This window comes from Oryzias latipes, chromosome 9 (genome assembly GCF_053564925.1).
Source record: "Oryzias latipes strain Hd-rR chromosome 9, Olatipes_Hd-rR_3.1".
Lineage (NCBI taxonomy): Eukaryota > Metazoa > Chordata > Actinopteri > Beloniformes > Adrianichthyidae > Oryzias > Oryzias latipes.
Window position 1 is genome coordinate 18634089 of NC_136245.1, and position 17057 is coordinate 18651145.

The 17057-nt window shown below is 38.1% G+C and overlaps 1 protein-coding gene across 2 annotated transcripts in view; it reads left to right on the forward strand.

Annotated features, from left to right (window-relative positions):
- adgrv1 (adhesion G protein-coupled receptor V1) overlaps positions 1–17057 on the forward strand; it is a 95465-nt gene that overhangs the window by 62557 nt on the left and 15851 nt on the right. For both annotated transcript variants that reach the window (XM_011479300.4, XM_078952851.1), the window contains 2 exons: positions 11698–11814; positions 14725–14903. In XM_011479300.4, coding sequence (XP_011477602.1) covers positions 11698–11814; positions 14725–14903 — 296 coding nt within the window. The remainder of the gene's footprint in view (positions 1–11697; positions 11815–14724; positions 14904–17057) is intronic.

Here is a 17057-nt window from a genome sequence, read left to right on the forward strand (position 1 = left end):
TTGAAAGCAGATGAAACAGTGTGGTTTCGGTAAGTTAGAAACTTGGAAAAAGGTTAAAATAGACATAACCTTTTTTTTAATAGGTGACTTGTATAAGATCAATAATAAGCACTTTGTCAAAAAGGAACATCCGCTGCAGCCAATTTTACCACAGTGTGTAAAATCCAGATTTTTTTATTGCAAACAAACCACGATCAAAATGTTCATCATTGTGCTCTTGATGTCCTTCAGTTCACTCAGTCAGAGAGGATTCACCCCAACAAATGTCATTGCTTTCTCCCAGCATATGGGAGGGTTGTTTTAGTGACTCCCAGTTCTGGTTATAAAGGGTTTCCTGTTTGTTCTGGGAGTGAATCCAGCATTTATCAACCTCTTCCTCTGTCATCAATCTGGCATAAACACCATATTAACTTCTGTCTTTCTTATGTAACGCTCATAGCATTCACTTCCTGTCTCTGGACAGGCACTGAGGCACTCTGTTTTTGTCATTCCTAAAAGGTTCTTGACTGTCGTCAGCATCTGCGTTAACTGTTTTGGTGCCTGTGCTTCTGATCCACACAAGGTCAAGACAAGTCTTTCCAAATAAAACTAAATGACTGCTTTTCCTGGGGATGTTTATCTGTTCCCATCATGACCAATAAAACATTAAACCCATAAACAGAGGCAGACTGAGGGTGAATGTGTTTTTCTTGCTGATGTCACAGGACGTGCGTATCTTATCATAGTTTACGCTTCTGCCTAGAAAATGTTAAAAACATTGTGACAAAGCAGACGAAGAAAAATAATCTGAAGAACTCTTTGTGTGCCTCATACAATGTTGAAAATATTTTTTTAACATTTGTGTTGCTTTGTGTGCAAGTCATTACATCAAAGGGTTTTTCGAATTATCTCACCAGACAAAAGAACTAAATGTCCTTGAGAAGAATTGAATGCACCGTCAAGCTTTTGTTGTTTGCCAATGTGAGCTGGTGGTTGGTGTGTAGCTAGCCGGTACCAAGAGTATAAAGTATCAGCAGTCAAGGCCTGTGTCACTGCTTGTGTATAAACCAGACAGATGAGAGGTGAAGAGAGTCTTTTGGGACAATTGCGTTTCACTCAACTGGCTGATTTCTTAGTTCACACCAAGTGTTGCCATGGCTCCTCTCCTGTAAGCTGATTCACCTTTGGTGAAGTCCGTGTTGTCTCACTTGAGTAATTTAACTTTTTTTTTTTTTTAGCTGAACAGTCAGGCTTATCTTACTGTCTTGGGCAGTCTTCTACTTCTTTTAGTAGGGGTTTCCTTCTCATCTAACCTTTATCTTTTACTCTTACACATTGTATTTTTGTTTTTTTTTGTTTTACATAAATCAAAGTCCATTTGCCATTTTTTCATCTCTGCTGCGGCCTAAGTCAACATAAACATCAATTATCCATCCATTTCCCAAAGTCGCGTAATCTTTTTTGTGGTCACAAGGTTGCTGGAGCCTATCCCAACTACCGTTGGGCAAAGCAAGACACTAAACATTAAAATGACCAATTTTTAATGTTGAATTTGTGTTTTTAGCTTGTTTTTAGATCAGTTGGCCCATCATCTGTATCTTCAAATGTGGTCTTTGGATTTAAGTGTAACAGATGTTTAACATGCTAGGGGGTGGAGCTGTTCAATTGCACATACATGTGTACAATAACTGTTTATTGTATCTAGATCATGATATTATTGGGGTGGAGCTATTCAATTGCACATACATGTGTACAATAACTGTTTATTGTATCTAGATCATGATATTATTGAAATGATCTTTGGCAGTTGATTTGATAATGAAAACATGAAGATAGTGTCCAGTAGTGGTGGCTTCTGTGTGCAGGTCATGAAGGAAATGGATCTCTCCACATAATTGACTTTTCCTCACAGATACTATCAATATATAATCATATTAGATTAGAGCAAACTTCCCCATTTCACATCTTTTAACTAGAGCTGTTATCAGCAAGTACAGAGTAAACGTTAATGAACGCTGTGTGGTTCTTCATCAGATTCTCACCCTTTTTTGATTTTTCCTTTTGTTACAGATGTGTGTTGTACTTTCAGCTGTTAACACTTAAAATATGTTAGCTTTTTTTCTCATTTTTAAGAGAATTCAAGAACCCAACGTTCTCATTATCCAACTGCAGTTTGGCAGTGAACTAAAAAACAGTGTTCCCATGTTCAAGTTTGCATACTTCACCTGGGATCCCTCAAGTGGTTGAGCATTTAAATTGCCATCCCTTAATTCCTTTGACAATTTTTTTAAGGGGCCGGCAGTCATGAATGTTCGGCTTTTGCTACCAACTACCTTTCACCTGATTTTGGTGTCGTACCACTTTTTTTTTTTTTTTTTTACTGGTACTTGGTCAAAGGGAGCTGCCGATGCTGTGAATGAATGTGGGATCCTCTCAAAGACCTTGGTCTCCTGATCTAATTTTGGATTTCAGTTTGTTTTGGCAGACAGGCTTGCGTGGAGGTGACTGAACTCTTGAGGGTCAGGAAAGGGTTTTCTCTGAAACTGTTGAGGTCTGTGGTGTTGCTATTGCAGCTGTTTTCTCCTTTAGGTAGGTCAGATTGAATATTTCCCAGTTTTTCCAACATTTGAACCAACTCACTTATTCATTTGGACCAACTTGAGTCAGGATAATGTCAGTATGATTGAGAAATTTTTAAAAACAGAAACCCTAATGAAACAGGTAAAAGCAGGTGTTGAATTTTTTTCACAGGGTAGTTTTAAGTTTTAATTAGGACGTGACGTACTTACAAGTATAAATTCTAGGATATGCAAATAAATGCACTCAAACACAAGCATACTGCACATGGGAAATGTTTTAAACTTACTGATGTCACATGCATTTGTTTCTTTAGTTTACAGTCTTTTTTCCATTGGTTTGGCTTGTTTCATGAAACTGAAATTACATTTTCAAAACTAAAAGATCATTTGGTCAAATACAACTACACTTCTGCACATCAGTTCAGCCTACTAGAAAAAGCAAATTTCCTTCCCAAAACTTTTCAGAAGCAAATTCTTTTCTCAAGTAAACAGTTACTTTGGCTCATTCTCACCCACTCAGGTCTTTTCTCAAAATAACTTGAATGCTTCAGCACAACACCACTGATCACCTGCAGATGCTCATATCGCTCCTAAAACTGTTTGTCCATGGGTCAAAACCAAGTTTATTTCTTACATGAACAGTCAGTGCCCTCAAAAAGCATTTCCCTTTGGCAGTGTGTGAGCATTGCAGGTTGGAATGCTTAGATGTTTTGTCACTGTTAAAGAGATCGAGCTAACAGAATACATTTATGTTTAAAAGTAAAAAAACAAAAGGATTTCACAGTAAGAGCAGCTTCCAAATATGGACATCACGCACAGATACACTGCATAGATTTCTATGTACACGTCTAACGTAAAAACACAACCAAAAGAAAAATCCAATCAGCCGACAGTGCTGTAAATAACATTTTAGGGTAAACGTCACTGGTCACTGTTTGTGTCCTCCCTCGTGGCCATCGTCTTCACACTCCTGGCCATCCACACGCTACTTTCTGTTTGGCCAGAGATTTTCATCCACATCACAGCGGATATTTTTCTTACAATTCACTGAGGGGAGAAAGGATATGAATGTTTTTACCATCCCCTCCACTGATCCCTGTAATGTTTTCACATGCAACATCCATCACTTGGAGCAGGAAACTCTTAGTCCACCACAACACACCCTCACTCCTCCTGCTCCTCTTCTTCCTCCAGCTCCTTCTCTTCCCCTTCTTCCTACAGGAAGTTGCCCTTGCTCATTTTGTTGGTGAGGTACCACCATGTTCATACTACAAATGGTACTGGCCATGGCCTATTTTTACATATTTGCCAGCATTCACAATCATTGACAGCACCTGTGAGGTAACAGAACTTAGTGGCTGATTGGACATATGAGTTGTGGAAAACTCTTTATTCATTAGTAAAGTTTTCATTAACATCAAAAACTGTCTTGTATTTTAGATTGTTCCAAGAAAGTCATGTATGTTGTTCATAGAATTATCTTGACTAATTTTGAAAACTGAACATATTGTGTATATTGTGTATTATTATGCATAAGACGACCCCCATACTAAAATCTTGCTGACATGTTTTGAAGAGAATGGCCATTAGACTGAGAATTGGCTAATCAGTTTAGATCAAGATCTAAGTAATTGTAAAATGTGCAAAACATGGGTTCATTGTGCTAACTCTATGCTACTTGTACAAAACCACTTGCAAAGTTGTCCTACACACTTGAGACATATACATTAAGACAATTGAAATTGGATGAAAGCACTGAGAAATGACATTCTGTTTAAGTTAGTTTGGAGATTTGTTCATGTAGTTTTGAGAATGTCATTTCAGTTTCAAGAAACTTGCTGAACCAACAGAGAAAAACTAATAAATTCTTCAAAATTTTTCGAAGTTTATATTACTCAGAATACTCTGTAGGGGTCACTGTAGCTCCATGGTTAGTCAAGTTCAACTGCAGCTGTGAATCAAGTGCTTGATCAACAATTCCTCTGAGAGCTACTTTTTTATGACTGAACCTTTTTGAGAACAAACAGAAATCAAAAAGTCAAACTGACTCCTCTTAATTATTTTCTTTGACTGAGCCTGCCTAAGATTAAAGCCGAAGTCGACATTGGGTTGTATACTAAATCCACTCTGCCATTCATGGTTGTCAACTATTGGAGATCAATATTTGCCACCTGTTGCAAATTGGAAGGCGAGTTTACAGAAAATTTTTGACTTTGTCGTGAAGTTTACTCATTACCTTCTGTTTTTAGTCAAAGCTTGTCTAAAGAGCCATTGACTTTAAGGAGTGTTTGACATTTCTGCTCAGTTTTTAATCTATAATACATGGACAGACATTAAGCAGACCTTATTGACTCTCTGGTCAGTCATTGATAGAAGCAGGACCTCTTTTTTATCCAACCATGGTGTGTAGATATGAATGGGTTGCCTTTAGATTTTTCTGCAATCCCCTTTGCATTAATGGCATTCTTCAAAGCATTTTCAAAAAATTACAGCATATATGTACAGAAATAGTTTATTAAAGCAGCATTTTCTCAATCCAAGTTCTTTGTTGGACTTCTATCTATGCTGTTCCATGCATCTGATTGAGCTTTGCAGTGCAATGCAAAGATCATATAGCACATCAATCTTGTATATCCAGTTTCTGAATTACCCTCACATGGTATGCATGTATTCTACAGTTCTTATAGATATTGTCTCAAGGTGCTGATAAAATAGACCATCTGCCTTTTGACTCTTTTGCTTAAGATAAAACATATACTGTAGGTTCCATACAAAGATATGTGTCTATTTTATCTGATTTACTGCAGCTGATATCTATTCATTGCACTTTTTTAAGTTAGATATGGTCAGCTAATTTTATAGCATATTGCATATTTGCAACAGTTTGTAAAGATCTCTCTCTCTCTGATTGTGAACTGGTGTTTAAGAGATTAAAGACACATCTTTAAAGTAGCACTGTTGCAATTAGAAGTAATTGTCTATTTCCAGCACCGACATGCTTTGTATAGGAGAAGATGGTGTCTCGTGTGGGTGGTACTGCTTAGATTTCCTATGTGGAGGAAGTGGTATCGCCATCGGTGTATAGAGGAGAACAGTACAAACAGTGGGAGGGGACACAGCAATGGGCAAAAATAGGGAATATAGGTACTGACTGTGCATGAGTGCCAGAGATAAACACATTGTGCCAAAAGCAAAACAAACCAAGGTTGTTGTTCTCCTAACAAGCCCTTAGAAGTAAAATAATGACACCAAAACACTGTAAACTTGCTGACAGCATTGAAACCTTCTCTTTTCTACCAATGGTCCATCATTGTTCCGTCACACAAGTTCACAGCCAAGCTTCTCTTATCATAGCCCATCACTTATTCTGGAAGTGCATCAACGGTAAATCTCCACATCAACCCACAATGCAACACAAGCACATACACACATTATAACATTATCAATGTGTGTGTGTTCACGTAAGCAAGTTCAGCTGGAGTTTTGTGGTTGTTTGAATGTGAAACAGACCAGAGGGCGGTGTGTGTTTATATGCCAACACCTCTCACAGCATGTATGGCTCTTCCAAGGATGCAACCCAAAACACCTCTGAACTTTACTGTGGCTGCCGGTCGTTATGTAACTGGACTGCCATGTTAGCATTCCTAACATGGATGCTAAATGCAAAGGGTTCTATTCAATTGGGTAAAGCTCACATATGAAAAAGAGTATTACCAATCATCTTAGCTTCTATGTTTTTAATTTTTTCAATTTTGATCAACCTGAAATGCCTTGCCAGCAGATCTTTTGGTGTCCTATGCCCCAAAACTAAGTTGAACTGATCCTGTCTATGGCTGAAGTTTTTTTAACTTGCTTAATTGTGGTACTCAACGGCATTAAATATTCTAAAAACCCATCATTGATACAAATCAATAATGAAATGTAAAATACTATTTCCAAATAATTCAGATTCCAATTTTCCCTGCAAAACGGTAGTTTTTAAAACTACATTTGACTTAATCACAGGTCACGGAGCCTCGCCACAAAACAATACTCCATTTTAGCTAAAACACCACATATCACTTTTCAGGCATAAGAAAAGAGAAATGAAAATCAGGATATGTTTAGCCACAGAGCCTTGGAACATAGCAGTTGTAATTCCACTAAATAACAAGTTTAAAAATCACATGTAGTGGCTTCTGTGCAACAGCTTAACTTGGTTTAAACTGGGTCACCCAACAGGACGGATATTCAAAGCATGCTAGTAAATCTGCAGCAGAATTTTTTAGAATGTCCAAACAATGAAGGAATCAAAGTTTTGATTCAAAGCATTGAAGCAGTTCCTAAAGCTTTCCACAAAAGATGCATTTCATCTACAGACATTAACAAAATTAAAAGAATGTTCTAACAATGCTCTAATGATATAACAGTGGGAATACATCCTCATTGATGTGAGATACTGACAAAGTCGGAGCTATTGCCCTTTCTCTGGGTTTTACTCTGATAATGCGAGTACCCACTGCAATGATTATAGATGATTTTATTCAGGTTATAGAATTTTCGATATAGGAATTACTGGCCCAGTATCTTAGGTACCAGCCATCTTCAAGTTGCATTTGAATCTCCAGTGTGCTTTACATGCAGAAAACTGATAGGTTGCAGCATGGGGAGACTGGTGACAATGCTTACTCTGAATTGAACAAGATGGTGTTCACCAGAAAGGTCCAGTGATATTTGTTATTTTAGATTCTTAACCCTGTTTTTAGGGATTTTTTTACAGCATGTTTGCCTTAGTTGCTGATTGGGAAGGTGGGGCAAACACCAAATTGGTGAGGGAACTAAAGTATTGTCATCTGGAACTTGCATATTGATAAAGAAACTGAAAATATTTGGAAAGACTAAATTTATCTTTCATGTCCTTATCTCTCAACAAAAGCAAAAGAGGAAACGCCCTGGGTGCAGGCTGATGCCGGAGCCAGCTAGATCAGACCGGTAGCTGTTAGAAAGAAGGGGGAGGTGAAGGAAAAAGGAGAAGAAGGGGGATGGGGTGGAGGGGCAGCAATGAGACAAAGTGGAGCTTAGGATGGATGTGAAGGGTGGAAGAAATATATGATATGATGGAAGCAGAAGGAGGCAGGATGTGGAAGATAAGTGCGGTCAAGTTTAGGTGGACAGTCTCACAGGCAGGCAGGCTAAGACCCCCAGTCTCTCAGTGATGTAATGCACAGGCTGCATGCTATTTTTAGCCACATTGTACAACACACTGGCCTATTGATCAGCAGCATATCTGACTGTGGGGGAAAGAGCTGCAACCAGCAGACACAACTGAAAAGCTGTACCAAACTCTATTTCCCCTGCAAGGTTCTTATTCTCTTATATCTTGCACCATTTTTATTCTGATGATGGAATTACCTGTTAGTGTGTTCATGATTTACCACTGCAAGACTTCTTTAAGACTTTCAGGTTATAGAGGAAGCAGGTCAAAAACATAAGTGGAGGAAAAGTCATTCCCAGGGCAGCAATGTACCTTTAGGAATAACAATGGTACATACTGTCTGTTGGGTGGTGCAAAAGTTAGCTGCAGTGTTTCCTGTTTTACAAGTGACCATGCAAGTATACACGCAACAGACTTCACCCATAGATTGGGAGTCTGCAGCACTTTTGTGTGACTGCTTTGAAACAGGTTGTTGCCTAAAGGTCTAGACGAGTCGACTCCTTCTGCTTCACACAGAAGAAAGACAGGACAGGGACATACAGCATACAGTACATCCTCACCTGTAATCTCCAAACTCGGAACAACCAATTATTTACAGTTTCCCAAAAAAAAAGATCTGTCACAAAAAGTTCTTTTCCAACCTCACATTGGATATAAAGACGGATTTGTTTAGTATTTACACAGCTTTTTATTTGACCTATGCAATAGTGTTTGTCGGTTTTTGTTTAGAGGTAACTAACTTACTACTACTACTTTTTGTCGCACCCTGTCATGCAAATTTAGATTCTCTCTTTTTTTGCATGGGTATAATCTAATCTTTATATCTATATAAATGCACAACAATATACTCAGCATAAAATCATTGTTTGGGCCTGTCATATTTATGAAAAGCATAAAACTGGATAACCAAAAAAAAAAAAAAGTGACACCAATCCTGGTAAGCTATTACAGAAGAGGACTGTTTGATGAGAACAGTTCAGTATTTAGGTCAAATTTCCTCCAAATTGTGCTTCTGTATGTGCATTTCAAAGGTCCTTATCATGAGGCCCTTTGAATTATCAGAAACCAGCCAGACAAGAGTGAATTAAGGGAGGTTAACTCTGTTTCAATATTAAATTTTCACAATTTTTATTCTCCCTAACCTGAGGCAACAGGTTCTAGCCGAGAGTATAATTTAGGACAGAAACACTGGCATGCATATCAGTTCAGGTCTATGCAAATACTCCTTTTTAGAATGGAGTTTTTAGTCCTTTGTCCCCTCTTTTGCTCTGCCAGACTCCTTGTCTGATGTGGAGTTGTGTCACTATAGGGTCAACGGGTTCAGTGTCTGTGACTTTAATATCACTTTTCCGTGGATATATTCTCCAAACTTATGCATAAATTACATAGCAAAAGGTTTTAAATATGGTTATTAAATATGTAAAATGAAAATAATATCAGTCTATACAATTCTAAAATAGTTGAACAGATGCAACAGTTAGAGTTGCATCTGCATTTAGACTACTTTTTTGTTTTTATTGTGAACTTTAGTTTAAAACGGTTTCCCCTTTTTTTCTTTTCAAGTAGGAGAAATAACACACGCTGTATTTTTGTAAAGCAGGCTATGATAAAAACTGCAAAGCTTTATTGCGTAATCTTTGATCCTGCAGGCTAACTGGGGCTTTTTTCAATTCAGGCACAACTCCAGGTAGTCCAGGCATAAGTTCCCACCCCTCCCACTCATATCTTCCAGGCAGGACATGGAACATGTACTGAAAATGGAATCCCAACCCTTTAATTCACACTGTAAGGGAGAATCCCAGGCGTCTGCCTCAACAGGACTCTACAGAGAAGGAAATAAAATAAAGGAATATAGTTTTTTTTAGGTTTTGTGTATATACTTAGGCAGATTTAAAAAGACAAAAAAATACACTCCCTCTTATCAATTCTATATAAGAATAACTCATTTAAAAATGATTCCTGTTTTACTTTTTAATCTATTTTCATGTTTCCTACAGCCTTCCTGAGAAAATTTTGGTTTTCATAAATAAGATCAAGCAAATGGAAGGTGATGTACAGATAAACACAGAAAATTAAAGGAGAATTCTCAATTTGCCTCCTAAAGTTTCTTCTGGGTTAACTCACGATCTCTGCAGAGGTGCTAAAAATATCCTGATTTGACTAACAGATGATCATGCAACTTGCAGCCACTTTGGTGTTTACGATCCTTTACTGTACCACAGACCATAACAGATTATTGTTTTTTTTAACCCTTATGTGGTGTTCGGGTCTGTGGGACCCGTTTTCATTTTTTATCAAAAGAAAAATGATACAATTAATTAATTTTTCAAACTCAGACTCACTGGCCTTGGCTCATTTTCTGTGAAGAACATATATCAGAATACATTTTTAATGACCACACACCGTATACCCCCCCAACACATTTCTATTACATATATGATGTTCGGGTCCACTGGACCCAGGGCTAATAGAAGTGTGGAAATTGATGTTTTTATGTACTTACACTCTGTCCTCCACCTGTCTGGGCCTGCTGTGTGTGTGTGGGTGTGTGTGTGTGTGGGTGCGTGTGTGTGGGTGTGTGTGTGTGTGTGTGTGTGTGTGTGTGTGTGTGTGTGACCAGTGAGAAAGAGAGAGAGAGAGTGGCAGAGAGAGAAAGATTCACTGTAAATGTGAGTTCTGTTTCTGCACCTGCGGTTCCCGCACAAGGTTGCAACATTGTTAAAATAATTCAAGCATCAACTCTGTTTGCTCTCGTTCTCCCGCACATTTGACCATTTGACTTTCTTGCGGGAATCTTTAATATCTCAATCTTTATCGGCTACAAATTGGAGGCGGGACACTATAAATATAGCTTTGCCAGTGTGGTTTCTTATCACAACTGATCAAAATGGCCAAAAGACTTTCTGCGCAGAGGGCCCTGGAATTGATTTTAGAAGAGAGAGACGTTTTTGAGGATGATGTAGAGGGAGACGATTCAGAAGAGGAGGTTTCAGAATGAGAGGATCACATTTCTGAAAATTCAGAGTCTGACAGTGACTCTGAAGAAGATGATTAGATTGGGGCGGCCGTGGTGCAGCAGTAGGGTGGTCGACCCCTGATCGTAAGATTGCAGGTTCAATTCCCGCCTTGCAGGCCCATGAGTCAAAGTGTCCTTGGGCAAGACACTGAACCCCACCTTGCCTCTGGTGGTAGGCGGGCGCCTGTGTTTGGCAGCGGAGCCACCACCAGTGAGTGAATGTGTGTGTGACTGGGTGAATGGGTCCGTGACTGTAAAGCGCTTTGTCCTTGTAGGAAGAAAGGCGCTATATAAGTATAAGCCATACCATTTAGATTGAGCATCAGCCAGTTCCAAAACAAAGCCATCAGCCATGACCAGGCTGTCAGCAGCCAGGACCATGTGTTGTAAAGGCTAGTGGCTAGAAGGCCATGGGGCTGATGTGTTGTCTTGACAATAGGTTTACTCTGTGTTCAGCTTGTGTTGTGCACCTGAATGGGTTCAGTTTCTGTGTTCAAATAAATAAAAGTTAGTAGTTTTGAAAACCATTGCTTCACTTGAAAATTTGTTTCCACTCATATCTTGATTTTAATTGATTTTCTTTATCACGTTTTAAATAATGAGTTATGAATGTGATCTAACAAAGGTAAAGGGCAAATATTAACCAAATAAACTGATTGTAATTGGATGAGGTAAACATCCAATTACAATTGCAATTCTCCTTTAATTTTCTGTGTTTATCTGTACATCACCTTCCATTTGCTTGATCTTATTTATGAAAACCAAAATTTTCTCAGGAAGGCTGTAGGAAACATGAAAATAGATTAAAAAGTAAACATCAAAAAAGGGAATAGCTTTTTTCAAGAAAAACTCCAAAACAAATCTTCCTTTTTTGATTTTTTTTTAAAACTGTATCTGTTGTAAATCATTTGTGTATTTTTCCTTTTCAGATTTGTTTCCTGGTGTCAACATTTCGTGGACGAATATTTTCAGAGGACAGCTGTGCTACTCTGGCTCTCTTTACCCATTATTTCCATCTCGCTCAGTTCTTTTGGATGCTCATACAGGTGAACCAGTGCATCACAACTTCACATCACAGCCATTTCATTAAAGGTCATTTGTTTGTGTTTGCTATTTGTTCCTGAAAATAGTTCATTTAATGGCATAATAAATCATTTAATTTGAGTGTTGACTTCTTGACAGGCAGTTAAATAATTCTTCTAATTATTCTTAATTTGTAGGACATTTCCTATCATATTTTTGTATCATGAATGAGAATAATCTCTGTCGAATGGCAAAAAAACATGACTTCTAAAAAAAAAAATGAAGACCAAACAAGCAAATTTAAGCTGTGTTCTTCTATGGTCTTGCATTTTTTATTTTTCTATCACTGTAATATAACATTTTGCCCAAAAAAACTGAAGACTTCTTTTTAAAGCAATGGTTTGCAAATTTACCAATTTACTCACAACAACCTATTAATGATGTGCTTTTGACAGAAATATCTGCCAAAAAGATGTGTCAACATTGTAAGTTTTATAATTCCTGGTATAATATCATAGAAAATTCTTAGATTAGCTTCTGAGTGGACCGAAAGCTCTGACCACAACAGGTTTCTACTGGATTCGGGCTGCGCCGTACGTGCTGAGCGTGTGCAGTGTTTTCTTATTTCAGATTTCTTTTCTGACTATGCAACCTGAGATTTCTCAAGGGATTAAGGTTTCATGCCAAATGCTTTCATTTGGCTTAAGAAGTGTTAAAATGTCAATAACAAGACCTAGAACAAAGAGGAAATGAGCTGTGACGTACAAACTGGTTTTAGACCCACATGGCTGTGGTTGACATGGTAGCAGAGCTGATTAAAACTTCTGCAGAGAATGTAAACAGGTCTGAGAGATCTGGTGAGTGTATTTAGACTGCAGCACATTCATCTTTTTGTGTTACTTTTTCAACACTGGCCTGACAGTACTTCTGGTTGTCAGGGGCTTTTCTAGATGACAAAAAAAAGTTTTGCCATCGCTTTAGTTTTTACTAAAGTGTGGCACTAAAACCTTGTCTCCCACACTATCGTAACTTAATCGACCCAAGGGATATATATCTTACTGCCCGCTTTTCACTTCTATCAGGTAGCTACTTTAAGATAAGACGCCTCAAATGAGATGGCGCCAGGAATCCATCTCAACCAAAAAAAAAGGACTTGAATCAATAACAGCAGTGAGTATGTGTGTGAGGATGTGCGTCTCAAATCATCAGTTGGTAGAGTATACCCTGGCATAATGCCAGTGATTCAGTCTCAACTCCTGAAAGGCCATTTCACCACCGCAGAAGCTCCATGAGGCAACTTAGCTCATTGTAAGTGTAGAGTATGAAAGTACACACTATATTTTTAATGACCGAGGCCAGCACATTGAGTGCAGATAGGGTTACGTTTGGATTTCACATTTTCTCACTTGTTCTTCTCAAATAAAAGAGACAGAAAAAAATTCCAATTACGCAAAACTGAATATAAACGACCCTTGCAAGCACATTATTTGAAAAATTAAAAAGCTGTTTTGGGTAGAGACTTCCTTCAAAATAGAAAAACTTTGGTTCACACAAAAGTGGGCCTGTAAAGGTTGACCCTGGTATCTTTTGAAAGCAGTTTAAAAACTTTTAACTCATTTTTCTACTTTTAAAATATGTTTAAAAAAAAATGTTCCACTTTGATATTAGGAATTGATTTATGGAAGAATATGAGCTGTGATGGAGTTAAAATTAGACTTAAATATTTTGACTGATATCTTGATTATTAATGTTACTTCAATCTTGGTTGGTCATATTTGTGATTGAAAACCCCCGACTGCTAAACAATAATGTAAATGCACAACCAAATAAATCATCGTCTTGGCAACATGAAGCTTTTTTTGAGAAGTGAATGATACAGTCTCTGCAGAGAAAACAGCTCAGCACAAAAATGCCCGCAGCTCTTGAATCTGACATTAGTCTGTTGTCTTAGTGCAGTGCAAACTGTTACGCAAGTGAAACCCCTCAGTGTTGCTTGCTGCATTTTTACTATGTGTTTGTGTTTGCTTGCATTCATCAAGTGCTTGTGCATCAAAGTCTGTTGTGTCAGTGGTTATGCATTATCGTTATGGTGATGGCTGGGACAGATTTATTTTCAGGCGAGGTCAGCATTCTTTGCTCTACTGTCATGTGTTGCATCACAGTTTGGCCTCTGCAAATGTCCTGCACGCGTGTTTGCAGACACACACTTACACTCAACTCGGATTACTTGGTGGCCTTATAATTAACTTATAAGAAAAACAAATCAGTGTTTTAATAACTTTTGAAGGAATGGCTGACCCATTCTAATGTTATTGGCATCCTAAGATATTTGTTTTTTTCACAAGGACAAAACTTTGTATCTCTGCTAAAATCAACAGGTGCTCAGAAAAGCTTCTTAAAAAATAAAGTTTGGCTTTGAAATGATTAAGAATGGATGAAAACCTGCTAGACTACAAAGCAAATACAACTATTTTGGGTGTGATGTAATAGTGGATGTGGGTTTATGTTTTAACAGCTGGCATGATTGAAATCTTCAAAAGTCCAAGCCATTTCTAATCTTTGGCAGTTTTATTTTGCAGTAGTCAGAGTTGATCCATTTGCCACAAAATACTGTATCAAAGGAAATGATTTTAAAATAAAAAATATACAGAAATTGTTTTCCTTAAAGACGTACTCCGACCATAATAGTTTTTTGTGTGTTTTTAACTTGTTTTCATAGTGTTTTTCTCATTATGGAGGGCATATATTAAAAAAATTAAGATTAAGATTGCATTTTTTTTCCCCAAAATCATTGTGAATCAGGAGCAGACGAAAAAATTCTGTTAGAAAACACCTGTAACAGTGACGTTGCTACAGCTGTTAGGCCATAAACTCCCTGCTATGTATTCAAGAGAAACGGAGTGGGTCTTTAAATTGTTGTTTTTTTTCCTCAGGCGGTAAACTTCTGGCAAGTCCTGGTGATGAATGATGAGCACACAGAGCGGCGGTATCTGCTCTATTTTCTGTTGGGCTGGGGACTTCCTTCGCTGGTCATAGTCGTCCTGGTCATCGTTTTGCTCGGAGGCTTCGGATGGAACATACACGCTGTCTATGGACTGGTACATGGAGAAGTGTAAGTTTACATTACAAATTAATAAAGTAAAACATTGTTACAGATGACTGGAATATAGTGGGCCTACTTTTTGTTTTCCTATAATTACACCAACCAAACAGCCATGAATCATCCCGGGTGATTTCAGTTTCCTTTTTAAACTAAAGGAAATTCCCCTTCAGCCTTTTATGGGAAGAGGAAAAAATACCTGAGCCAGTGACGACACATGAGCAGGTCGCTCGTCCAATCCGCTGAATGAATAAGTGAAAGAGTTTCAGTGTTTGCATGCATGGCCTCATACAGAAACTTGAGTCTTTTTGCCTTGGAGGTGGAGTGCCTCAGAAACCATTTGCACTGTGTATACAGTAAATGTGAGGAGTAGAACACACAAGGTATAGTCATTCAGTTCAAACCTTCACAGCGGTTGTTGGACAGTCCATGTTTGAGTCTGTGTTCTTCATGTGTCATGGAGGAACATGTGCGTGCCACAGAAAGTCAAATGCTGATGGAGCTTCAGCTCTTTTAAATCTTGTCCTAAATTAGCCAGTGGTGTTAGGTGTGGCTGTTATCCTTGGGATCAAGTGAGTGCATATTTCCAGTGGTTGGGTGGGTGGCTGGCAGTCCGTCAGGGAGCAGGACACGGAGGAGATTATGCCCTCCCCTTTGAGGGAATGAAGCCGTCTTTAAAGCCATTCGCCCATGTCCATTTCCCACCCGCTCCATCTGAGTAAATAGGTTCCCTCTTGTTTTGTCATTACACTTTGTTGTCTCGGTTTCACCCTGCCTGGACACAAAGAAGTGTCAAGCTCACAGCTTACGTAAGAAGTCGTTTTTGAAGTAATTCTATCAGGGAGGTGCAGACCACGCTATGTGTGAGTGAAACCCCTTTGTTGTTGTAATCTTGACTAGATCCTGTTTAAAGTAATAAAAATATAGGAAAACAATTCTGACAGAGAAGTGGACCCTATTTTACTAAGTGTTGATTTATGGCTTTTGTGTCTTTTGTGTGTTTTGATGAGAGATAACTGATCAGAAGTCAAACTTTAACATTACAGCGTTTCAATCCTAAAAGCCCTTACATTTGAAGTCAGGTAATAGATAAACTGGAGGCTGACTGGTGAGCTTGAGGCGCTAAAACTTACAAACAACAAAATTAGCTACTTGATGGGATAAAATACGGTTAAAATTTTTGTTGCGTCCATCCATGGTTCCACCCACCTAAACTGCAAAACACGCCTATCAGAGAGGAGTAAAAAATTCTTACACCATTGGGGAAATTTATAAGCAAAAAACAACTCTGCCAATGGGGTAAGAAAAATCAGGAATTCTTATTTGAAGAAAATAATTGAACTTACTAATACCTGTTTTGTCAAATTAAGACTATTTCACAATTGAAACATTTGATAAGGTGAATAATGGTAAGATTATTTTTCTTGGAAGACAAAAAACAAATAAAAGTATTTACTTAAGATTTAGTTTTTATAGCGTGCCAATGAGAGGGATGGGGGTGAAGAAGACTTTGGAAAGGTGGCAAATGAAAACAGCAGAGTGGAAAACCATTACTAGTATTAGTATTTCGAGCTGTTTTATTTATTTACTGCTTCTTCAAGTAGTCGCAATACTGAAAGAAGCTTATTTTGATGATTTCTTAATCTCATATAATACTGACTCAAGAATTTGTAGGGCTAATGGAGGTAAAGCTTTTTGTCCCCCCGTAGCTCCGCCCCTGGTGCAAATAAAAACAAAAAAAAGAACGAGAAATGAATGATCTTATCTTAATATGTGATCTTTATTACTAGGCAAACTTGCTCAAAATTTGAACGTTAGTGCGGACCAAACAGCCCGCTGTGAAGGTTCCAATAACTGTCCTTGGAGCTTAGATTCACTACTCTTTCATTTGCCTAAATTTATGTCAAAATGTTGTGCTACCTCAATACACTTTGTGGGGTTTTTGCCTTTAATCCATCCAAGTTTTTTCGATGATGCCTTCTTCCTCCTTTTCAGGAATTGATGGGAGTTTCTGTTACACTGGGCTCTCATCCCCAGCAACAATACATAGGCGCATAGATTTATTTTCACGTGTTTTCACACTAATCGTCAAGCTGTTTTGGTGATACAAAGGGATGCGGTGGTCTATTTGGCATACCTTTTACTGTTTTGACTAGCATAGATCTA